Source organism: Pseudorca crassidens, chromosome 21, assembly GCF_039906515.1.
Source record: "Pseudorca crassidens isolate mPseCra1 chromosome 21, mPseCra1.hap1, whole genome shotgun sequence".
In the NCBI taxonomy this organism is placed as follows: Eukaryota; Metazoa; Chordata; class Mammalia; order Artiodactyla; family Delphinidae; genus Pseudorca; species Pseudorca crassidens.
In genome coordinates, this window is record NC_090316.1 from 26,610,355 (window position 1) to 26,636,059 (window position 25,705).

The window sequence follows — 25,705 nt, forward strand, 5'->3', positions numbered from 1 at the left end:
GAACAAATGGTTTTATGATGTACGTTTTTAGAGTGATTATCTAGAATTTGAAACCAGAGTTGGCAGGCTTTTTGAAATCATATATAAATGAAAAACTGCTACTGAAAATAAGATCAGAAATGGAAATTCATTGAAACTTTCCCTGTGGCCCTTTTCCCTGTTTGATGACAGCCTCCCGACCTTAGGCTGGCATAGTAGAGAAAATGTTGCAAAACAAACACACACTGACAAATCATAAAGAAAAGGAAGAAGTTCCCCAACCTCAGTAAACACTGACTCAGTTGATTCCCTTTTCCACCTGATATCTGTAGAGCTTAAGAGACACTTTAAATTTTCTTAGGGTATTTCTTGGAATCTGATACAGCATTTTAAATTTTCTCTTTTCAGTAAAGACTATGTTTATCTGCCAACCTCTCCATAGCTTTTTCTCCCACAATATTCAATACGGTTTCTTTTCCCATTTTATCCCTATAATGAGAGAAGGTATTTAATGGATGCTGATGAATAAAGGAATAAATTGATAATAGCACTACATCAGTTCACAAGAAAGAGACGCTCAATATAGTATGCAAATTCAATGAATGATAGTTTGTTAATGACTTTCATCACAGAATTATAAATGGAAAAACAATTAGCTAAGATTTAAGCAACAGTTGGCAAGCTTTCTGAAATATTAATTAAAAGGAAGATAGTTCTCAAAATAAGACCAGAAATAGTACTCAAATGGGACACAATTGGAATCCTACGCCATGACCAGTCTGACGTGATCTCCCCATTTAAGAGGTAGATATCCACTAAACTTTCATTTTCTCCCAAAACTTTAACACTTAAAAAAAAAAATTCTAAACTTTGTCCAAAATTTTTCCTCGCAGTTTTTTAAGCAGCAATTACTATGCCATCAGCTATTCAGAAACATGTTAAGTGCACATAAGGCTGTGATCATTTTTGTTGGGCTTGGTGACTGCGTCCTAACCCAGGAGATGCAGGGAGAGCAGACACAGCTAGCTCCCAGCCTGTCTTGTTTTCTCACCAAGACGAGATGCAACAGACCCGGCGGGGCGGGCTGAGGGGACATTCAAAGGCAACTCGGAAAGCTGCCTCATTACGATGGGGAGACAGAGGATAACCTATTACTTTTACTCCAATACTTTTACTTTTTTTCCAGTTTAATCGACATTGGCTTTTTCAGCAGACAGATCTGGAATTCAACCCAAAGGGCACAAGGCTTGCCTGACCATAGCCGGGTCACCTGTTCTCTGGGTGAGGATGTTGGGGAGGAAGTGCCCATCCTCCCACTGGCTTCTGCCGCCCCAGCCGAGCAGGGAGAATCCCTGGCTCCCCATCGTGCCCCCACTGCGCCTGGCACCCTCTGCTTGAGGAACCGTCCTGCTCCCACAGTCCTGAAGCCTTGTCCGGGCGCTGTCGTCTCTCCAGCCTCTGGGTCGTGCACCCTGTCTTCCCGACAAGGTCCCCCTCGGCCGCTTCCACGTCCCACACCCAGGGTGACAGTGATGGCAGGCTGCTCACGTGGGCCTTGGGCCTCACGCCTCACGAACGTGACCCGCGTTAATCCTTATGACTCTGCTGTTCACCGAGTAGTCATACATCTTAAATTTTCTGTCTACTGTGATGCTCTGACATCTTAAGTCCCGCCTGGCTGGGCAGAGACAACCCCCCACCAGCCAAGGGCCCAGCCAGAAGCCCGCCTGTGACCTATGCCGACAGCCCGGACAGGCCCGGCCTCCTCCGCCTGCCCCGCCCCCGGGGAGGTGACCCTCCTCTGCCCGAAACACCCGGGCCGGGTGCCTGGCGGCTCGGGGCAGCCCTGTCACCCAAAGCCCGGCAAAATCACTAAAAGCAGCCAATCGTACGTGTTCCCTCCGCCCCGCCTGCCTTTCCTCTGGAAATCCCAGTAAAGGTCGTGGCCTCAGTCTTCCCTCCGTCCTGTCCTCCGCCCCCTGACCCCCTGGCCATCCCCCCACGTGCCCGGCGTGGCCCTGCCTCTAGGACCCGAGAGCCCAACAAACCATCCTTCCTGGGCCTGTCCTGAGCCTCCTCCAGCGGCCGCTCCTGACTGACCAGCTCGTGAAAGGACACAGAACAGCCCCCACCTTACAGACGAGGCCCAAGGGTGCCAGGGAGCGCCTTCACCGGTGCGCCGCAACCTGCACACACGCCCGCGTGACACCTGTCAAGCCCGGGAGAGAGACCTACCGCTGCTCCCAGCACACCTCCCGCCTCCCCCGCCCCAACGGCCCCCACCTAGCCTCGACCCTCACGTCTTCCATCCTCCCTTCGGCCGCTGGCCTCCTGGACAGATTCAGTGCCCGGCCACGGGCACTGACCGGCGGGGAGGGCGCTAGTCCAACCTCGCTGGCTCTGCCCCGGGTGGCACCGCCTCCGTGGGGCTCGTCACACACAGGGGATGGTGACAGAGGAACCAGACCTGAAGCTGGTGTGCCGAAGCCCAACTTGTCCTGCTGCTGGCCACAGGCTGAGGCTTTCTGCACTCCCCAGAGATGACAGTGACCCCACCCGCGTCCCAGGGCAGTGTGAGGCTCACCACTAGCAGTGGTCAGGAGGTAGCTGAGCCCCGGTCCCCAGTCACATCCAAGGTACGGGACCCTGCAGGGCATGTCCCCGCCTGGCTGAGCCCCCTCCCTGGTCCCTGAGTTATTCCCCACTTCCCATGCCGTGGCCTGGGCCCCTCCCCTCCAGCTCGGAGTTCCTCCCCGCACCGTGTCCACCCCCGCTCCGGCCCCGGCCCATCTCTGCGTTAACCCTCTCCAGGCCCTGCGGCACGCACGTTCAGTCCTGGAAGATCGCTGAAAGGAAAAAGGGCTCTTAATCCAGAAGAGAAGGGATCTGCCGCATCACACTGAACACAGAAGAAAACACCGAAGTGACACTTTTGTGGATAAAGAGAGTTGGGCTCTTCCTGCAGGTCAGTGAGCAACTGCTCGTCCACCTGCTGGGGCGCCCGAGGCACATGGCTCAACACAAAGGAAAGTGGCGTCTTCCCAACTGAGACGGACCCCAGCCAGTACCCATGGGTCTGAGACTCCAAAGGAAGCTGCGGGCAGTGTAAGTCTGAGGGTGCAATGGGGGAGACACACACACACACGTGAACATACATGCAGACAGACACACACATGCACATACACGCACACACATACAGCTACATACAGACACACGCGAGTAGCAGGGAGGGGATGACAGCAGTGTCCTCCTACTAGCCCGGACCCCGGCCCTGGATGGCCCTCACGTTCGCCCATCTGAGAGTCCACGGCCAGCGTGGAGTGGGCCCGGAAGGGCGAGCGCCCCAGGCTCCGCTGGGGTCTGTGCATCAGGGGACAAGGCTCCACATGCTCCAAGCGGAGAAGCTGCAACGGACAGAAGCAGAGCTGGCGGACTTTCTGAAAAGGGGCGAGGTGCCTGTTGGGAGGTGGGGGGACGCTGGACTGAGGACACCCCTCAGCAGTAGCCTCCAGTGAGCAGGCCAGAGAACCTCAGTGCAGCTCCCTCTCCGCAGCGCCTCGCCGGGCTGTCCCGAGATCCCTCCTGATTCCACAGTCCCCACCGGGCTTCACCCGTAACCCTGTGCTGGACGCTCACCCGCTCTCCCCACCACACTCTGTGCAGGACCCACCGCTGCCTGTTAACCCAGAAGCTCCCAAAGGATGCCCAAGGGACGGCCTCCAGTACAGGCCACAGGCTTCCCCGGCATCAAGGGGAGAACAGTAAAGATTTACTTCTCCCTCCAGCAGCCTTGCTGCAAAGGCAACAGCCTCCTTTCATCCCGAGAAGCTTTGCCACAAACTGCATAGGAGGCCCCATCACCCAGCAGACGCCGACCTGTAGGGAAGCCTCAGAACCGCCCCCCAGGCAGCACGCCAGCCCACCGGACTCATGCTTTCTCACCCTGAGCTCCAGCTGAGGGGCTTTCTTCCAAGGCACGCGGTAGGGCTCCCGAGAAGAGAAGCACTTCGCCCAGCTGCCCTCACCCTGGCCCCCAAGGCACCCCGGGCTGGAGAGCTCTGGGCTTAGCAGCCCCACAGTCCCCCCCCCGCCGGGCCTCTTCCTCTGAAGCCCAGATACGCTGCAGCCCTGCAGCCGCCTCCGCCGCCCCGGCCCACGGCGCCCCGAGCGCGGCCAGCGGGGCATCTGCTCCACCGTCGCATCTGCTCCACCGTCACTCGGCCTGGATCGGGTCCACGTCACGAGCCCCGCAGACCAGGAAGACAAGAGGCGGCCCTGGTTCACACCGCAACCCGGTACAAGCGCTTAGAAGCTTTTCCGGCTAAAACCCCACCGAGTGGTCCTCAGTGTTTCTTACCCCAGCACGACTGCTCCTGCGACCTAGTTAAGAAGATGCGGAGAATGGATATTGCGTTTCTCACTTACAATGGCTGCTTGGACGCTTTCAAGACTTACTAATCCAGCCTTTCACCACGATGTTCTGCAACAGCCCAACTTTACTCGGTAACTTTGTCAGAGACCCAACAGGAAGGAGGCCTGTTTGAGGATGGATGGTGAAAAGTCGAGTCCTCTGGGTGCAGCGAGCTGAGGGTTGGGAGTAGGGCGCTGCCGCCAGGCTTGGCCAGGCCGCACTACCGGAAGGCTGGAGAGCAGGTGCTGGCGAATGAGGGCAGAGCCCCAGGCAGGAGAGGAGGCCCAGTCAGGGTGCAGGGGGTCAACCAGCCACAGGGGCCCATGAAGGCCTCGGTCAGGGCTACCCCTGCGAACCTCACAGTTAGTCTGCAGAGCCTGCTGGCTCCACCGCTGGTGGGGGTTATAAAAAGTAGCTTGGGAACCCATCAAAATACTGTAATGCCCGCTTTGGAGCTAACATCTGACTGTTGAGGAATTTTGTCACTATGAGATGATCTGTTCTTTAAGGCTGACCAGGTGAGTCCTAACGCCTGGGGCTCAGAGCAACGGGGGAAGCCGGGCAAAGTGTTTTTCTACAAAGGAAGCCACAGACTGGGAACACTATTTACTCTTCTCTGTATTCTGCCTTACTGAGAAATTCATTTCTTCTTCCTATTTTAAGCAAATGCTTATTAACCAGAGTTGCCACTGGGCTTTTCCTTTCAAAGGGCAAAAACACAACCATCTGTTTTAAACACAGAGGAGGAAAAAAATAACCATGGCCCGAACTAATCCAAATAAAAAGAGAAACATATCTAAAACCTTCAAAACCATAAAACTCCTAGAAGAAAACAGGGGAAAAGCTCCTTGACAACATGGGTCTCAGCAATGATTTTTTTGGATTTGACACCAAAAGCAAAGACAACAACAGCAAAAACAAACAAAAGAAACTAAAAAGCTTCTACAAAGCAAATGAAACTGTCAACAAAATGAAAAGGCAACCTACTGAAGGGGAAGGAATATTTGTACACTGTATATCTGGTAAGGGGCTGACACCTGAAATACAGCAAGAACCCATACAATTCAACAGCCAAAACCCCAAACAATCTGAATAAAACATGGGCAGAGGAGCTGAGCAGACGTTTGTCCAAAGAAGACATACAGGTGGCCAACAGCTATACAAAAAGACGCTCAAGATCACTAACCATCAGGGAATCGCAAATCAAAACACAGTGAGACATAACCTCACACCTGTCAGAATGGCCATCATCAAAAAGACAAGAAATAGCAAGTGTTGGTGAGGATATGGAGAAAAGGGAACTCTTTTTTTTTTTTTTTTGCAGTACGCGGGCCTCTCACTGCTGTGGTCTCTCCCGCTGCGGAGCACAGGCTCCGGACGCGCAGGCTCAGCGGCCATGGCTCACGGGCCCAGCCGCTCCACGGCATGTGGGATCTTCCCGGACCGGGGCACGAACCCGCGTCCCCTGCATCGGCAGGCGGACTCTCAACCACTGCGCCACCAGGGAAGCCCAGAGAAAAGGGAACTCTTATGCACTGTTGGTGGGATGTAAATTGGTGCAGCCACTATGGAAAACAGTATGAAGTTTCCTCAAAAAATTAAAAATAGAACTACCGTACAATCCAGCAATTCCACTTCTGAGTATTTATCCAAAGAGAAGAAAAACACTAACTCAAAAAGATACATGCACCCCAATGTTCACTGCAGCATTATTCACAATAGCCAAGACAAGGAAACAACCCAAGTGTCCACTGATGGATGGATGAATAAAGCACATGCGAATACTACTCAGCCAAAAAGAAGGAAATGTTTTCATTTCCAATAACATGGATGATCTTGAGGGCTTTATGCTAAGTGAAATAAGTCAAACAAAGACAAATACGGTAAGATCTCACTTATTTGTGGAATCTAAAAAAAAAAACAATCGAAAAAAGGAGCTCACAGATACAGAGAACAGACTGATGGTTGCCAGAGGTGATTGGGGGATGGGAGAAATGGGTAAAGATGGTCAAAAGGTACAGACTTCCAGTTATAAGACAAGTAAGTCTTGGGATGTAGTTGTACAGCATGGTCACTATAGTTAACACTGCTGTATGGAGAATTTCAAAGTTGCTGAGAGAGACAGTAGGTCCTAAAAGTTCTCATCACAAGGAAAAGAAATTGTGTAACTATACGAGGTGATGGATGTTAACTTATTGGCTGGTGGTTTTGCAGTACATAGCCCATCAAGTCACTGCGCTGTATACACACCTTAAACCCACACAGTGCTATATATCAATCATATCTGAATAAAACTGGGAAAAATAGAATCTTCCCTTTTTTCATTTTAATATTAATGATTATAGGGTAATGAGAACTTTGCTAGGCTTTCCATGAGGTGTCTGGAGTTCCCTGTATCTCTGACATTCATTCTAAGGCATGTGCCAGGTTAACCAATTAAATGTATCCATCCTGCCTTTGGTGTTGGCTAAAAATACTACCATAGCTTAATAACACTAGTTACGTGCCCAGAAACTCAGAATCCCTGCAAGTAAATGGTTTGAGAGTCAGAATCTGGGCTTTGGGAGGAGCCCCTTACAATCCCGGGTCCTCACAGCCCCCTTCCTCGCAGCCCCAGGTCCTCACAGTCCCCGTCCTCGCGGCCCCGGGTCCTCACAGTCCCCGTCCTCGCAGCCCCGGGTCCTCACAGTCGCCGTCCTCACAGCCCCGGGTCCTCAAAATCCCCGTCCTCGCGGCCCCGGGTCCTCACAATCCCCGTCCTCGCGGCCCCGGGTCCTCACAGTCGCCGTCCTCACAGCCCTGGGTCCTCAAAATCCCCGTCCTCGCGGCCCCGGGTCCTCACAGTCCCCGTCCTCACAGCCTCCGTCCCCACAGCCCCAGGTTCCCACAGTCCTCACAGTCCCGGGTCCCCACAGTCCCGAGGGCCTAGAGTCTCCGTCCCCCAAAGCTCCCGGTCCCCACAGACCCCTGATCCCCGCCTACCGTGCCTCCGCAGCGCCGCCATGCCGGCCTCGCCGCCCCGGCGACCCCTGCGACCCCAGCCCAGGCCCGAGCAGCGCGACTGCACTTCCGGACTCCGTCCTTGTAGGCCCGTCCACAACAGCAGGCCTGCCCAATCAGGATCCGCGGTCTCTGCCGCTGAACGCCAATCAGCCCCACACCGGCTGCAGATTGGCTCTAACGCGCGCTGTGGGCATGGCCCGTGGGCGTTAGTACTCCGAGCATGCTCAGAGGAAAGGGTGTGACCCGGGTGAGCCGACCTGGGCTGCGGAGGGGTCATGGGGCGGGGTCAGCGGGAGGGGTCAGGGGTTAGGGGGTCATCACAAGACCGTCACTGGAAGCGGGTGGGTGGGTCAGCGAGAGGTGGTTAGTGGGTCAGCAGGAGGGGAGTCAGGGGTTAGGCGGTCGCTGGGAGGAGGTCAGCGCGGGGCGGGATTGTGTTCCTGGGTGACCGCCCACAGTGTCACCCTGGGTCCCAGCGCTGCACAGGGATGCGAGCAGTGGGAGGGGTCTGCTGAGCGCCCATCGGGCCAGGGTCCTATCGTACCGCAGAAGCTGGGACTCAGAGCAGAGAGGAAAGTGGGAAGAGGGGAGCCCGGGGACTGACCAGGAAGACCGCCGCCCCCTGACCCCTGACCCCTGTGGCACTGACCCCTTCTGCCCGCTGTTGCGACTGCTGCGGCAGGTGGATTTCTTCCCTATGCTCCCCTCCAACCATTTCACCTTCTCTGGGACCTTGGTTTATTGTTTACCCTTCTTCCTTGAATCCGTTTCTTGGAGAACTTATTTCCTGAGAGCCTGTCTGTGCCGGGCCCTGCTATGGAAGCCGGGGTACCTCCTGACGGGCTGACAAACAGACAAGTCCTCGTGAGACAGAGAGCACGTCACTGTCCTCCCGCCGGGAAGGGGTTTCAGAGTGGGGAGGTGGGGGGTCAGGAAGGCCTCCTGGAAGGTAATTGAACCAGGCTTGAGGCAGAGGGAGCAAGGCTTGGTGATGTCCAGGCAAAGAGCACTCAAAGCAGAAGGGACCGTCCAGGCCTGGAGCAGCACAGGGCCCGTGCGACAGGAGCACAGCGAGCAGGGACAGTGACAGCCACCGACAGACAGGAAAGCAGGTGGTGCTGGGCAAGTTTGCGAAGACGCGAGGATCAGCCTTACGTTTCCCAGGCAGTCAGGTGGAGGATACGGCTGGTTTTGAGCAGAGGAGTGAAATTATCTGAAGCCCATCTTGAAGGAGTGGCTTGAGCCGCTGAGCTGAGATCAGATTTGGTGGGGGAAGCAGGAGGCCAGCTCGAGTCCATCCCTGTGAGAAGGACCCTGGTGGCTAACACCAGGGTAGTGGTGGATGAGGCTGTGGGAAGAGGTGGTTGGATTTGGATATATGTGAAGACAGAGCAAAAGAGGTTTTCTGATTGACCAAGAGTGGCTTTGGCAGGAGAGAAGTGTGGCACAGCTCCAGGTTTTGGTTTGGAAACTGGGAGGCTGGAGTGGTCCCAAGGAGATGAGAAAACTCCCTGGGGGGTGGAGAGGGGGCGGTCATTGTTGGGTGGTGTGCAGTGCCAGGCATGTTAGGTTTGAGGTGCTCCTTAGACGTGTAAATGTGGGCATCAATTAGGCAGCTGAATAGGATTTTAGGATTCAGGAGAAAGGATGAGGATGGAGATATACAGCTGGGTTTGTCTGCATGTAGGTGCATTTAAAGCTCTAAGAGGGAGTGTAGATAGAGAAGTGGTGCAAGGACAGCTCTGAGGGGCTCTAACTTCTAGAAGGTGGGGAGATGAGGAGGGAAAGGGCAGGGGGGCCGGGAGGACAGTGAGCTGTCCTGAAGCCAAGTCATGTCATCGCTGGTCTGAAATGATGTTGAGGACCCATCACAGACAATTGTATTCATCAAGCACAGGTTCTCAGTGACCTTGATTACAGTAATTTCGTTGAAGTGGTAGAGGCAAAAGCTTGATGGGAATTCGGTAGAGAGAATTGCAGGAGAGAAATGGAAGATATTGAGTTCAGATCTCTCTCTACTGGACCCAAGATGGGGTAGCAGCTGTAGGGTCCCTAAAGACAGAACACACACACACACCACACATACACACATATAATCAAAAGAGGGTTGTTTAGAAAATACACATGCCACACACACCAAATTTATGTGCTGAAGGATCTGATCAAGTTGAGACTGAAAATGAGTAATGGAACACAAATGACACAATTAAAAAATGGGTCAAAGACCTTAACAGACACCTCACCAAAGATAGACAGATGGAAAATAAGCATATGACAACATAAAGTGCTGACAAGGATGTGGAGCAACAAGAACTCTCATCATTGCTGGTGGGCACAGCCACTGTGGAATACAGTTTGGTGGTGCCTTATCCTATGATCCATCAATCTCATTCCCCAGTATTTGCCCAAATGAGATGGAAACTTACGTGCATGCAATATCCTGCACACAGATATTTATAGCAGCTTTATAGTTGCCAAAACCTGGAAGCACCCAAGATGTCCTTCAGCAGGTGAATGGATAAGAAAACTGTGGTGCCTTCAGACAATGGGCTATTATAAAGCTAGAAAGAAATGAGCTACCAAAAGCCATGAAAAGACATGGAGAAAACTTAAATGCATATCACTAAGCAAAAGAAGCCAATCTGAAAAGTCTACATACTGTATATAATTCCAACTCTATGACATTCTGGGAAAGGCAAAACTATGGAGACAGTAAAAAGATCAGTGGTTGCCAGGGGTTGGGATGGGAGGGATGAAGCATTTTAGGGCAGTGAAACTACTCTGTATGATGTTATAATGGTGGAAACATGTCATTATTCATTTATCCTAACCCATAGAATATACAACCCCAAGAATGAACCCAATGTAAACTATGGACTCTGGGTGATAGTGACACGTCAACATAGGTTCATTAGTTGTAATACACGGACCATCTAGTTTGGATGTTGATAATGGGGCGGGCGGGGGCTGTGCATGGGTAGGGTCAGAGGGCATATAGGAAATCTCTGCACCTTCTCCTCAATCTTCCTGTGAACCGCTCTAAATCTCCTCAATTTTCCTAAAACCGCTCTAAACAATCAAGTCTATTTAACAATAGATGGTGCAGGAGAGAGGGAGTGCACACGGAATGGTATCCTTGACTAGTTCACACTTGACCTCGTTCTCTACTTCAGCTTCCCAGCAGTGTTCGAGCAGCTCTGGACTTTCTAACCTTACAACGAGATCTTCCCAGAAACCATCTCTTTCCCTCCAGCCCTGTTCCTTTCATCTCTTTTACACTCAAACTTCTTGAAAGAGTTGACGACAAAGTCAGTCTCCACTTTGTCATCTTCGGTTGACTCTGTTGCCCTTATGTGTCTCCATCCTTCTCTGCTGTAACTGCTCCTGCTTAAGTCACAGGACCTCATGTCACAGGATCCAGTGCACACTTGTCGGTATCCACTCAGTGGTCTCCCAGAAGCACCATCTACCCAGCTGCAGAGACCTGGGATTCATTGGCATCCTCTCCTCCCTCTCTTCCCCCATGACCCATCGAAGAAATCACAGCAAGTATATTCTACCTGCATCATTTCTTACTTCCACTGTCTCGTTCATGTCTTCATCATCTCTCACTACAGTTTATCCACGCATTTCTAAGTTGATCTCCCCAATTCTGTTCTTGTTTCCTCACTCCCATTCCCAACTCTATCTCTTCTCCTCAGAGCAGCCAAAATGACCTTTAAAAAATCTCGTTGCCATTGAAAAATCAATGACTGTAATCCACCATATTGACAAGCTAAAGAAGAAAAATCACATGATCATATCAATAGATGCAGAAAAAACATTTGACAAAATCCAATAAAATCCAAAATTCATGATAAAACTCTCATCAAACTAGGAAGAGAAGGGAACTCCTTCAACTTGATAAAGAACATCTGCAGAAAACCTATAGCTAACATTCACACTTAATGGTGAGAAACTAGATGCCACCCCGCCACCGTCAGGGACAAGGCAAGGATGCCCCTCTCACCACTTTTCAACATTGTACTGGAAGTCCCAGCTAATGCAGTAAGACATGAAAAGGAAATAAAAGGTATATAAATTGGGAAGGGAGAAATACAATTGTCTTTGTCCACAAATGACATGATTGTCTATGCAGAACATCTTATTTCCCTGCTAAAAATCCTATGTCAAATTTCACTGTATAGGGCTTCCCTGGTGGTGCAGTGGTTGAGAGTCCGCCTGCCGATGCAGGGGACACGGGTTCGCGCCCTGGCCCGGGAAGATCCCACATGCCGCGGAGCGGCTGTGCCCGTGAGCCATGGCCGCTGAGCCTGCGCGTCCGGAGCCTGTGCTCCGCAACGGGAGACGCCACAACAGTGAAAGGCCCGCGTACCGCAAAAAAAAAAAAAAAAAAAAAAAAAAAAAAATTTCACTGTATGTAAGATTCAACTCAGAGTCCTTAAAATGTCCTTTGAACACCCCTCACGTGCTCTCCGGATGCATTCATGCTATTCTCTCTCGCGCTCACTGTGTTCTGGTTCTCTGACTGTTTATTCCCCTGGGTCTTCAGGCCTGCTCTTCCTTCTACCTGAAATCCTTTCCCTGCCCCACTCTTGCCTGAATCCCATTCCTTCTCCAGGGCTCTGGTAGAAGTGGCCTTCTGATTTCATGCTGGTTCTGCTGTAGAGACCCTTGCACTCACCTGCGGGCACCTTAAGCCCTTCAGTTCAGCCTCACGGCTTTCTCTGAAGCTGTGGGACTTACTCAGCCAGAGGAACCTGGGGTGGGGGGAGCAACACGCAGTCATTGGCAGATGGAGAGCAGATGGAGAAATGTCCAGCCTTTCTACTGAAGGCAGGCAATTCTGAGGTGCACTCCACACGGTGCCCTTGGGGATCCCCAGCCAGATTGAGATCCCACTCTCCACAGGGGTGGCCAGCTTGATAATGCATCAATGTTAATAACATTCCCTCCCTCTTTGTCTCACTCTTCCTGCTTCCTTTCTCATTTCCTGCCTCACCCTCCCAAATAAACTACCTGCACCCAAATTCATGTCTCAGGACCTGCTTGTGGGAGAACCAGAGGAAGACAAAGACTTAATGAAGATTCCCAAAAAGGGTTCTTCTCTCATCTCAGAGCTGTGTGGTTGCCCTTCTACCATTCAATAACACCCTCTACTTTCCTTTAGAAAAGTAATTATAATTTGTAATTATATGTTACTGTGCTATTTTAAAAAACTGATTCTCTTTCTAGACTGGAAGCTCCAGGGGCCAGAGACGGCTTATCTGTTTTGCTCACATTTTGACAGACCTGATGGGCACTCAGTACATTTTTCTTATTTTTGTTGTTGCTCTTGCGTGAATGAATAAATAAATGAATTTTTATAGGATGAAATCAACAAGGACCTACTGTATAGACAGGGAACTCTACTCAATACTCTGTAATAACCTATATGAAAAAGAATAGATATATGTATATGTGTAACTAAATCACTTTGCTGTACACCTGAAACTAACACAACATTGTAAATCAACTATACTCCAATATAAAATAAAAATTAAATAATTAATTTAAGAAAGATGGAAGGATGAGGACAAATATGGAGAGGAGGGAAGTAAAGGGAAAGTACATTTTAAAATTGAAAAATTGATCTAGAACTTAGATTTGTGGTTGAGGTTTGGAACACACAATTCATTGGTTTTGACAGAGAAGACAAGTTGGAAGATAAACACTAAGGAGAAATGTGATTGTGGGCAGGTTTCTTTACTTCATCTTGTATCCACTCCCTCAGCATTTGGAACTCTGTTATGAAGATAAGCTGCAACTGATTAATGTGAGTGATCAATTATATAAAGAAATATTATGGAGACAGTGCTCTTATTTAAAGATCTTAGAATTTCTGGAAAAGATTGGTTAGTCTCATCCCAAATATTTTTGGTCACCTGATTCTCTTTTCCTATTCTAATCCCTGCCCACTTTCCTATAAACTTTCATCTTGGTGTTTTCTCTTATTCTAGAAGCTTTCATGTCTTTAATCTCATTTAAACTTCACAACAGCCCAGTTAGAGACGTGGAAAGCTCCGTTTTGCAGATGTATTAAAAACCGGGGCTCTGGGACTGGCCCAAGGTCAGGTAAAACACAGGGATAAGCGGGAACGAAGCCAGTTGGTCTCTGGTTACCGGTGCGGCGGCTTCACGCTAGGCCATGGTAACTTTCCCTCCCCCTGGCAGTCCCACCCTGGAAGCGCATTCCCATGAATTTAATCCCAGTCTATCAAAACATGGCCAAAGTCGCTAAATTGTTCCAGTTCGCTGCAGGTCGTGAACAGAATTTCGACTGAACCGATTCTCCTTCCTTATCCCCCGGCTGCTGTGGTCTTTGCGCTCGGGGAGCGGACGCGCGAAGGCGTCCAGACCCCATCGCCCCAGGTTTACCGACAGAGAGACGCTGTTCCTGGGCCTAGGGACCCCGTGGTGACCCTTCTTCCCTGCGAAGACACGGCGGCATGTTTCTCTACGGGGAGGAGCGCGCATGGAAAGGTGGAGGCTCGGTTTAGGTAGCAGGAGGGGCAGCCCATCGATACCCTTGCCAACATGTAGGATACACATCTCTCCGCGTCCTCTGTGCCGCGTGAGCGTCCCGGGTATGGCGAGACTTTACCGCGTCCACGAATCCCTCGCACGATGCGCCCGCGTGTCTCCCCTACCGCTCCCTAGCGGGCCGCGCTGTGCCAGGTGTCGGGGTGCGTGTCGGACGCGCGGGCTGACTTTCCAGCGCCGGGAGCACCTGCTCCGCGTGCAGCGGTGAGGCCGCTGGCCCCGGGAGCCACTCGGGCGCCTCCTGTCCCCCGCCGTCCCCGCGTGAACCGCCGCTCCCCGCGCAACAGTTGGCTGGGCGGGCGGTGCGCGCGCTCCCCGGGCCGTGCGCGCGAGGCGCGCCAGGCGGCCGGGCCACAAGCGCGGGCCGGGGTCGCGGCGCAGAGGCCTGGCGCTCCCCCAGGCGCGGGCCCGGCCCCTCTCCAGATGCTGCCGCGCGCCGGCCGCCCCCCCGTGCGCCGGTGCCTCCCCGGGCGCCCAGTGCGCAGGCGCCGGCCGTGAGGACCGACCGTGCGCTGGGCTCCAGCGGGTTGGAGCGGCGGCAGTGGAGGGGACGCGCGGGCTGGCGAACTGACGGGCGGACGGGCCATGTCGCCCCTCACCTGCTGAACTGGAGCACCCGAGGATGTCTACGCTGAGGAAGGTGCGAGCCACCGGGACCGGAGCCGCGCGGGGACTGGGCTAGGGGCGCGAGAACCGTCGGGGGTTGCGGGGGGAGAAGGCTGCCCGGCGGGACGGACCGCTGGGGCCCCGCGAGGGCGGCTGGGTGAGGGGCGGGGACCCCGGGGCAGCCTGTGTACTGGGTCCCCTCACCCTGAGCTGCAGGGCGCGCGGGAGCGGGCGCAGAGCGGGGCGTCGCGGAGGGGTGACATTCTCCGCTCGGCCCGGCAAGCTGGGGGACCCGCGGAGACCCGGGAGGAAGCGCCGGCCGGCGAGGGGCTGCGCGCCGGGCTCCGGCTGGGCACCGCGAGGGGATGGGGGCGGCAGGAAGCAAACTGCGCCCCCTCCCCCCGCCCGGCGCAGGACGCCGACCGCCCCTGGGAACGCGTGGAAGGCGCCGGGAGCCCGGGCTCCGCGCGGGGGGCGCAGGGGGCGCGCGGCCGGGTGGCGGGAGGGGTCACTGGCGCCGGGGCGCGGCGCCCGGGGGTGGCTGGAGGAGCGCGTCGGGAGGGCGGCCTCCGGCTCTACGAGTGGGAGCGGAGCGCGGGGGCTTTTTCGGGGCGGTTGCTAAGCGAGCCGCTACCCGGCGCAGGATTCTGTAACCAAGCCTCCCCCGGCAGCGGCTGTTGCCGTTCTGGGCTCGCTCGCTAACGGTAGCAGGAGAAATAAGGAGGCTGTCATTATTACAGCCTGGGCGGCGAGGGGCGGGAGCGGCAGGCACGGGGGCCGCCTGGCGGGCCAGCTGGGTGCCCGGCGCCCGGCCCCCGGCTCCCGCGTGCGGCGCCGAGAGACGCGGAGCAGAGTGGACGGGACCCGGCGGGGGCTGGGCGAAGAGTCGGGGGTGGGGTGGGGGCCCGCGGGTTCGCCGGCGGAGAGCGGCAAGAACCAGCTCCGGGGGGCGACCTGCGTCGGAAACTCGGGAGCTGCTTCTCCGGCGTCCGCGCTTCGCCGGAACGTGGTCCGGCCGCCTGGGTGTCGCTTCCCCGGTGAATGGCGACTCGGCCGGGCTCCGGATTCGGAATTCGGGACTTGCCGGCGCGGCTGGCTCGGATCGATCAAAAATAAAGCGATCGGCAGCGAGTCCTTCCTGTGATTAATTCTGCCAGCACGGGCTGTGGGTGGTTTTGGAGCCGGAAATGTAAAGCGCACCTGCTTATTCTGCCATCTGAGGAGGACTTCAGCCTAGGACTTTCCCCAGGGGCCTCAGCGCCGGGGGTCTTGGGGCTTTGCTCACGGTAACCAGCTCGTGTGTCCTCTTGGACAGTGTGTCTGATTGGAACTCGCGGGCCTGGTGATCTATGACTTAAGGAGGACTCCTGCTTGCAGATGAGAATCGATTGTATTAGTTATTAGAAACCCCCCTGGCATCTCAGCATGGCCTGAGAGAGCCCACAGCCTCGTCCAAAAGGACTCTTTCTCTGTTTCAAAGCCGACACCACAGAGCCATCTCCCCTCCCCCGACACCTTGGAAGGAACAACATTTGGATTTGAGGTTAATGTGCGTTACAACACCATTTTCATTTTACTTCCTTTACACTCTCCGCAAAAGGTAATAGGTAACCAAGGCAAAAAATGGTGAAATTATGAAAAAAATGGTAATTCTTGGCAGGTCAAGCTGTTACTCTGGTGTTTAAAAAAAAATGTCATTAATCAGGATTTTCCAGTAGCCAAATTGTCTTGTGCAGGTGGCTGGGTGACTCACAGATTTAGCTCTGATAGTAATTGTAGAGTGTGTGTACCACTTCCTTTTAGATGGTGTGACTTTCTCATTGCTTGGAAGGGAACAAATTAGAATATTTTATACCCCACATCTGGAAGCAGGACCAGCAGGCTGTGGGGAACACTCTCTGCTCAGGCACATCTGGGCTGGGAGAGGTATGGACCCAGTGAATGAAAACAGTAAAAAGAAATAGTCCTGTCCTGAAGCTCGCAGCCCCTTCCCACCAGCACTCTCGAGTCCCGTCCCAGGTCAGGAGTTCCATCAATGGGGGGGTTTCTCCTCTGTGATCCCCCATCAAGGGAGGCCTGCTTTGTGTCTGCGAGCCCCTCCTGCCCCCTCGTGCCCTCCTGTCCCTAATTTCCTCTGTTCTTGGTTAAGAAATCGATAAGCATTGGATGACTTACCCTAGCGATCTATCATGTCATATCTGCAGATTACATTTTAGGTTAAAGCGCAAAATGAATTCTACATAAATAATCCAAAGTGTTGAAGGAATTTAAGTTTTCTCACCACAAAGATGTTTTCTATATGCATTCTGTCCTATTTGACTTTCCATGTTGGTAATCATTTATTCCCTTTCCTTCCACTTACAGTATAACTATCCAAAGTGGCTGGAGATAGAAGTAAACGTGTGCTTATTCACCAATGTGTTTGTGCCTTAGGTTTCTTGTGTTGTAGGCGAATTAATAACAATATATCTTATTTCTATAGAATTCAGATTGCTTTGCATGATTTCTCCCCAGTGACATAAATGTGTCCTCCTATGGCAGTCTGTTGCTTCTCCTATTTTTGTCTACTTCATTTTTGAAATTGGTGGAAATTTCACATTAAATACTAAAAGTGAAAAAGCACTTTGCACAATTTAAATCACGTTAGATTTCGGATACCCAGAATCCAACCAATTCTGAAACTAAATTCTAACATTTTAAAGCTTGTTAGAGGATTTGTTATCTGTGTTTTTAGCAGAGTGTCTTCCATCGTGTGCCTACATGATGAAACTGAAGAAATGCTGTAATTCTTTTATATTTGAGGAAAAACTTCATGATTTCTCAGTCACTCAAGGAGTTGAGTAATATACACTTTGATCATAGATTTTAAAGGGAAATTAATTAAATGTATTATTTATTGACCCTTGGAATGGATATGCCATGGTCATTCACTGGATACAATAAAAATAACTATGATTCATCATTTTGGCCAGATGGGAGTCATATTTAAAACATTGGCAGCATGTTGGTTATAAAAGAATTATGGGCCACCCAACAGGAAGTTAGCGGGCAAAGCATTCTCTGCAGTTAAAAATCCTTCTGATCAACCACAGCTGTACATACAAGTTGTTTTTATCATGGAACCATATTTCCAGCAGATCGCCAGCTTTTAAAGTAGGTGTCGTTGTCTTCTGGGCATGTGTGTCAGAAAGACTGAGCACGGTAGCTTCCAGTTTATTCACGGCAGACACTCTCGTTTACGGGGAGCTAAGCATGTGGGCTTTGGCGTCGACGGGTATGGTTGGGGGGTGCAGATTCCCCCCTAAATCCTGCATCTGCCGTTAGGAGAGCCTTTACCTTTACAGCACCCTTCCTTTCCAGGGCTTAACACCGGTGACAAACAGCGGGTTTGGAGCCGGTGTTAACCTCCTGGGCCAAGGCAGTGGCGTCCGCGTGTAAGATCAGTTGTCCCTTTCTCGGCGGGGCCTCTGCCCTGGCCGCACCCGCTGTGAAAAGCCTCGTCAGGCATTAGCTCCGGGGCCCTCGAGGGCCCTCACCCTCAGTCCGGAAGGGCGCCTCCCATTTCTGGAGGTTCCGACATTCCCGCAAGGAGCTTCAGTTGCGGCTCGTCTTGAGAGAACGCATCTCCTGGGAAATGTCCCCGGTTAGTTTCTCCTGACCTTTGCTCTTGCACCATCGTCTGTCTTGGGGGGTCTCCAAGGAGCTGAACTTACCAGGCTGACTGCAGACGGCTTCTGTGGTCTACGCTGCCTGGCCCTGCAGGATACCTGCACGCTGCTCTCTTCGGAGAGACTGCCTAGCCCACTTCTAGGGTGTGGCTGTTTGGGGGCGGGCTCCTGGCTGCGTAAGGAGGTCAGGACCCCATCCCCCCTCCGGGAAGAGCACGGCGTTTCCTCTCAGCCGAGAATGGAGAGCTTTAGGAGGTAAATCTAAAAGGATGTAGGTCCCTCACATGCAGCCTGGGGCGGGGTGGCCTGTCCATCCTGGGAAGCCAGTACCCAGGATGGCAGGGCCGGGCCACGGGTGGACAGCAGGGCCATGGACGGACGCACTTGGTCCTACGACGTCACTGAGGTCCAGCGTCAGGTAGGGCTTGAAACTGTCATTGCCGTGGGTTTCTGTCCTGACCACCCAACGGGATGTAAAGGTTTTTAGTTTCCCGAAAAATTTCCTCTTTAAAGCTCTCATTGCGGGGTGACATTTATCCATCATCCGGTGACACTTGTCTGGTATGCCTTTTTGTGTGTATCCACAGGAAAAAAAAAAGTAATTTTTGTTAAAAAGGAATAAGTACTTGAAACCAGCCCTTGCATAAAATTGTAGCAAAATTTGTTAAAAAGTAACTTTGTAAACCTAAGTGGTCGTTATCTTTAAAAACATGTGCCGTACTCTGCACAAAAGAAAAAAATATTGAAATGATCTCCTAGCACCCACGGAGTACACGTCTTAGGCCAAGCAACGTAAAATCATCCTCTTGTGCCTAATGGAAATGTGTCCTACTAGTGTTGTACGATGCCAGCCAGCAGCTTTTTACACTGGCCACGTAGGTAGTGATTAGGAGTGAGGGTGAGGGTTCTGGAGTCAGGCAGCCTGGGGGGCTGCGTGGCACTGGCCGTTTATTTGCCCTCATTATATTTTTGGCCTTCATCACTAAAGGAGGGACGGATCCAACATTAACAGGGTAGTGTTGTCAGGAGGATTAAATGAATTGATGAGAGTAAGGCAGTTAGAACAGCATACATAGTAAATGCCCAACATGTGTCCACTATGTTGATCATGAAGAAATGAAATTGGGGCCCAGTTTGGGCCATCCTGCATTGGACGTAATGAAGCCACTCTCCAAATCCCCATAACACTTAGGTATTTACTATTTCCAGTATTCTTTTACTTTCTTTTATATCTGTTTTGCCACCTCTTTCCAAAAAGTTTTTTGACTCACTGACAAAAGGACAAGGTCCAAGAAATGAAATAAAGTAGAAACAGGCAATCAGAGCAAACAAGTGTGGTAACCACAAGGGTTAACATAGTCCTCTGGGCCTCAATTTTTTTTTTTTTTTTTTGCGGTACGCGGGCCTCTCACTGCTGTGGCCTCTCCCGTTGCGGAGCACAGGCTCCGGACGCACAGGCCCAGTGGCCATGGCTCACGGGCCCAGCCGCTCCGCGGCATGTAGGATAGGATCCTCCCAGACTGGGGCACGAACCCGCGTCCCCTGCATCGGCAGGCGGACTCTCAACCACTGCGCCACCAGGGAAGCCCTGGGCCTCAATTTTGAGTCGGAGTTTCCTGGAAGCCAACTCAACAGACCAGAAGACACAGGCCCTCGCTTGGTTCCCTTGTGGGGTGGACGTCGCATACACGCTTTACAGTGAAGAAAAGATTTTCCCAAGTGCTGAATCGTGAAAGATGCTCTCGTGGTTGACTTTGTATAGAGGGGTTGGGTTAGATCATATACATCAGTTATACAAACACAGAAGTGTTTTTCATGATTACAGTAGACTTTGGAGGAAAGCAAAACATACTCAGGCAACCCGTGAGAGGTGCAGTGACCTTTTCCTCGTATTTCTGCGTTCCCTCCGTGACCAGATGGGAAACTGGGGATTCGGGAGACGGGCTCTGAGCTCTGGATCTCCCCCTGGTCTACTTCAGTTTAGCATTTATATGTGGGATCGAGTTGTGTGTCTCGGGGAAAACTCAGATCTCTCAGGTCACATGTATCTTATTTCCCACTGTGCTTTCATGTAAATCAAGTGTCTCAGCCTAAGACAAGGCCCCTGGAGCAGACGCATCGTCGCTGCTGTCCCCGCTTCCACGCCATCCACCCCGCCTGGCGGGGAGCAGAGCTCCAGCCCCCGGGGGCGCAGGAGCTATTTCAGCAGCTCCTCCTGATGCCATCAGAAGGCCCAGTGCCTTCCCTGTGCGCTTGCGATGGGGGTGACCCTCACGCGCCCCAAGGGGAGTCCCCGGCTTGTCTTGCCCTTCAGGAGGACAGCCTGCCCTTCTCAGCCCCGGGCCTGCCTGTGTGCTGCTGTGAATGGACAGGCGCGTGAAGGGCACACTGTTCCCCGTGGTGTTTACCAGACTCACCACTGCCCTTGCTTGGTGGGGAAGACTCTCCCTCACCAGCACTGGTTTTTCTTTTCTCCATTTTCCTCCTATTTATCCTCTCAGACCTCGAACTGCGTGTTCCCAGACCCTGGATGCCACTGCTCATCCACTGGGGTCCCTGGGCCTTAGGGACATTCCTGGGGAGACCTTGTTCCTCCTCCTGCCAGGAGAAACAGGGAACGGACAGATTTGGCAACCTCACAATTCCCACCATAGCATTTTAGATCGTATCACTCAATACATGTTCGAATGGATACGTAGATCCATAAGCAGCGGACCCTTCGCACACTCGAGAAAGGTTCCTCAGTTACGGGCGGGCTTTACCTCTTGCTTCTCCAAGTTGCATGAGTCTCACCAAGACAGGACACCTCACACGCACGTCAATGGATTTGCTTGTTTTATGAAACTTTTGGCTGTTTAAAAATAATTTCCATTTTCTGACATTCTTTGTAATATTTTGAGAGTTTCTAAATACATTTCTGAATATCTGTTTTCTGATTCTATTAAAAACTTAATCATGAATCCATATTATAGATAATTTAGACGTTTTCATCAACAGTCGAATGTTGTACCGTCAAGCTTCCACTGTGACCGTTGTATAGCATTCCCGCGTCTACAACATAATCGTCTAGATTATTACTATGGTTAGGTTCAAAGTTTGATTTTTGTTGTGAGAGATGGGTTATGCAGCTCTTTAAAGCAACCAAACAGTAATTCTTAGTCTTCAATTCATCCACTTGCTTGTTTCTCCAGTGGTATTTTATTAAAAGTCACAGCAGGCACTCCATTAAAAAAAAAAAAAAAATCTTCTTTTGCATATAACTAGTCCCAGCAATTTCACTTCTGGGAACGTATCCTAAGGGAATAATCATGAATTTACAGGAAATCAGCTAAACAGATGTTCACTCCAGTTTTGTTCCACAGTAAAATATTGGAAAATAGCAATAACTGGAGATTGGATAAATTCATTATGATATAGCATCGTAAAAAAATACACAGCCATTAAAAAGATGAAGATTAAATGTTTAATACTACAGAGGGGTGTCCGTATCCCATTAGGTGAAGGAACCAGGTTACCAAACAGCACGCACAGCACCCTTGTCTCTTCCCTGAAGCTGCTGTGCGGGGGACACAGCAGGAAGTCTGGAAGGACCCAGCAGCTGGTGGGGGGTGGGGTGGGTGGGGAGGGGGTTGTCACCCAGTGGCATCAGCACCTTGCTCGGGATCCAGGCCTCGTCCCAGAGCAGTCTGCGCCACCCAGCACCACCCAACACCTGCTGCCCGCGTGACTGAGTCCCCTCTTGAGGCCCAACCTTGCTGCTCCCTCCGTGCCGTTCCCTGAGCAGCTGGCCTGGGAGGCTTGGCATTGGGGCCCTCGCACGGCCCGTGCCTGCGCTCCCCATAGGTCGAGGGCGCGTCCCTCTGTGGGGTCCGATAGTTGCTGTATCAAAGACCCTCGGAAGCACTTGTGGGGTAACGTGGCACAAGTTGGCTTCTCACGTCAAGTCAGGACAGGTTTTCTTGGTCCCCCAAATGGTCACCCTGTAACCAGGCTCTTTCTGTCTGGTGGCTCTGCCACCATCATCCTCATCCAATCAGTAGAGGGAAGAGCTGGGGGACCACGTGGGCGTGGCCTGGGAGCACATGCACCACTTCTGCTCCTGTTTCCTTGGCCTCTGTCATGTGCTATACGCACCTCAAGGGAGGCGGGAAAGAAGAGGAAAGGGTTTGTGATCAGCTGACTGTTTTGGGAAGCCTCCCTTGTTTCATTTATGGAGTGAAGAGACCTTCCCTAGAACATCTCCAGAAGTCTTTACCTCCTATCCTGTCATGCCTCACCGGTTACGGCGAGAAGGATGGGATCATTGTCTGGGTTTAGGTTCATCTTAAGCCGCCCCTCAGGCTGTGCCTGGTGCCCCTGAGGCCATGCAGACGAGGATGACCCCTGGGGAAAAGCTGATTTCCCTTAGAAATCAGGAGGGGGATGGCTGTCTGGGTATCTACCCATAGTGTCTATTACACGGCTATTGTGAATTTATAAATTGCCTGGGGCACAACATAACACTTCTGTAATCTAATAATGTCTTAAAGGAATCTTTATGCATCTGTGCAGTAAAGGATTGCAGAGCTGTTGTAAAGCGAATAGGACAGAGAAACACCTTCTGCTGACCCACTAGACCCGCTGTAACTAGTCCACCTTTGATCAGTTGTCAATACGGCCACCGTCTGATGGAATTCACGTGTCAGGGTTCTCAAGTCCCAGAAACAAAGTCCCGCTAACTTTAGCACGACGGACCCCACTGGCAGGACCTGGACGAGCTCTCGGCTGAGGGGAGGCTGAAGAAGCTTCAGGAAGGTAGGAGCCCCACGGCAGGGGTGTGGAAGCGTCCCCCGGCCATCCCTCAGCGCTTCGTCCCTGCCTTGCTCTGAGAGGTGAAGCATCCCGGGGCTGCTCCGTTTCAGCCTGAGGCGTGCGGGGCACCGGGGTTGGGGGTGGCAGTGGGCCAGGCAGACATATGCAGTCTTATCCCGTGACCCAAAGGGGAAACCCTTGCCTGGCCTTTCCCCAGTAGAGCACTGGAGTCCAAACTGGGAGGAAGGTGAGATGTAGTATCTCGTGTCATGCTACAACATGCTTATGTATTTAAAAGAGACACCCACATAGGGACATTGGGTAAAATCAAGGTCCACGGTGTCAGACATCTAGCAGTGTCCCCAGAGACGACTCAGGTTATTAATTGTGGGCAACGCGCAGGGACGACTCAGGTTATTAATTGTGGGCAATGCGCACAGCCCATTCCTTGGCTCTGCGTCTGAGCCGCCGTCGCATCCTTTACAGGTTTTCTCTGTTCTAGGGTTAGGATAGGCTTTGGAAAGCATTCAGTGTTTTTCTGGGAAACAAAAATAGGCAAAACCCGGAGGTCAGTGCTTTACTGTCAGACTCGGTAACGCATTTCCTTGGCTACCAGATCTTCTCTTTGTTATATTTATTCCACTTTTGGAGACTCTTCTCTCCTGTGATATATTTTGTTCTGTCATAGCTGTGGTGAATTGGGGGCTGCTTGGGCTGCTTTCATACATTTTTCTTTTCTTTTTTTTCTGGTCATCTAATCTGCTAAATATTTAGAAATTATAGAGAAGCACAAATTAATGACTTGGAAGTCACCAATAATTCCATGACCTAGAAGGACCAATAATTCCATGACCAGTTGTGTCTTCTTATTCTTTAAACCCAAACTGGGAACTGTCCTGGGTTTTTTTTTTTTTTTTTCACTTTATATTCTTTTCTGAGAACTTGCCCAAATTTTCAAAATATTCTTTGACAGTTTGATTTTAATTGAAGTATAATATTCCAGTATGCAGTGTTATTCAGCCATTCCCCTATTGCTGAATGTTTAAGTTGCTTGCAAAAATTTTTGGCCATTAATCTGTGATGATTATTATTATTTTTGTAACATCTTTATTGGAGTATAATTGCTTTACAATGGTGTGTTAGTTTCTGCTTTATAACAAAGTGAATCACTTATACATATACATATGTTCCCATATCTCTTCCCTCTTGCGTCTCCCTCCCTCCCACCCTCCCTATCCCACCCCTCTAGGTGGTCACAAAGAACCGAGCTGTGATTAATGTCTTTTTTGATGTTTTCTGAAAGTGTAACTTTTCTCTAGTAAATTCCTAGAAACAGAATTACTGGGTTAATGGATGTATCTAGTGTATTAGGGCTGCTATAACAAATTACCACAAACTCAGGGGCTTAAAACTACAGGAAACAAGAGAAGCCCAAAATCAAGGCATTCCAGAGCTGCGTTCCCTCCAGAGGGCCCAGGAAAAGATCCTTCCTGCCTCTTCCAGCTTCTGGTGCCTGACCTGGCTCCCTTGGCTTGTGGTCCCATCACTCCCATCTCTGCCCTGTCTTCACGGGCCATCTCCTCTGCGTCTGTGTCTCCCGTTCTGTCCACCTCGAATCTCTCTCCTAAGGATACTAGTCATTGGACCCAGGGCCCACTCAGATAATCCAGGATTTTTTCCTCATGTCAAAGTTCTTAATTTCATCACAGGTGAAAAAGACCTGTTTTCCAAATGAGGTCATGATTGTAGATTCCAGGGATTTCTGTGGTGACACCCCCATACAGTGGGTATGAACATTCCATGAACCTTGAACCTGCTGGTGACCAGAGCCTCCTGCCAGTGTTGAATACGAGGCTCATTTTGCTGCCACCTCGCCAAGTACAGGGAAAAGGGCAGCCGACTGTGCCACAGGTAGGGCTTTGTAAGGGCAACAAAGGAAAACAAGCAAAGAGCAGCAAAGGAAAGGGTCAGTAGATTCGACCAGAGCTCGTGGGAGCTTCTCTTTGCCCACCCAAGTAAGGCTGCATGGTGAGCCTGGAGCGCGGTCCTTCTCATCCTGAAAAACAGGCTAATTCCTTTATATGCAAAGGTTTTTCAAGTGTGCATAAAAGTGGATGGGGAAAAAAACAAGAAATTGGTGAAGGGGTCGGTAAGCATTTGAGAATGAGAACCACTAGTGAATGGTAACAAAAAGGCAAGTGAAAACATCACTTTTTAAAAAACTTATCAAGTGGGTTATTATTTAAAAAATACCACACATTTTCAGTGTTGGATTTTCAAGGCCTCTGTTGGTTTGCATCTTCAATCTTCCCAGATGCGCCTGCAGTGGCATTTTGTTGCTGGGCGCCCAGTCCCTCCTGGGCTTGCTGACCAGAGAACCTTGTGTTCCAACTTTATAATAAGTGTAGATTTCCTGTTTCAAAGGTTTAATGGGATAGCATTTTTAAAAAGAATTGAAGCTGGCTAAATTTAGTGTCTGAAAAGTGTCCAGATCGAAAATAGCTCTATTCCAAAATATCTGTCTCCAGGCCTGTGCTGTTTGGGGCTTTGGGAAGGTGAAATTTCTGCTTCCTGTCCCATCAGCAAACAGGTGTCACCAGCCATGCGCTCTCATGACAGCCTGTCACTGAGAAGGTCCTCGTTCCTCGTGCGCTGGCTGGCCTCT

General features: G+C 51.3%; 2 protein-coding genes across 5 annotated transcripts in view; one reads left to right on the forward strand and one right to left on the reverse strand.

Moving 5' to 3' along the window:
• The window catches only part of ERICH1 (glutamate rich 1), a 68,926-nt gene extending 61,414 nt beyond the window's left edge, over positions 1 to 7,512 (reverse strand). For all 3 annotated transcript variants that reach the window (XR_010939604.1, XM_067722024.1, XM_067722023.1), the window contains exon 1: positions 7,373 to 7,512. Coding sequence is in view for 2 of the 3 variants with exons in the window: in XM_067722024.1 (XP_067578125.1) it covers positions 7,373 to 7,394 (22 nt within the window). In the remaining variant the exon portion in view is untranslated. The remainder of the gene's footprint in view (positions 1 to 7,372) is intronic.
• Positions 7,513 to 14,331: 6,819 nt separating this feature from the next.
• Positions 14,332 to 25,705, forward strand: part of DLGAP2 (DLG associated protein 2) — a 715,150-nt gene continuing 703,776 nt past the window's right edge. For both annotated transcript variants that reach the window (XM_067722012.1, XM_067722010.1), the window contains exon 1: positions 14,332 to 14,615. Coding sequence is in view for 1 of the 2 variants with exons in the window: in XM_067722010.1 (XP_067578111.1) it covers positions 14,598 to 14,615 (18 nt within the window). In the remaining variant the exon portion in view is untranslated. The remainder of the gene's footprint in view (positions 14,616 to 25,705) is intronic.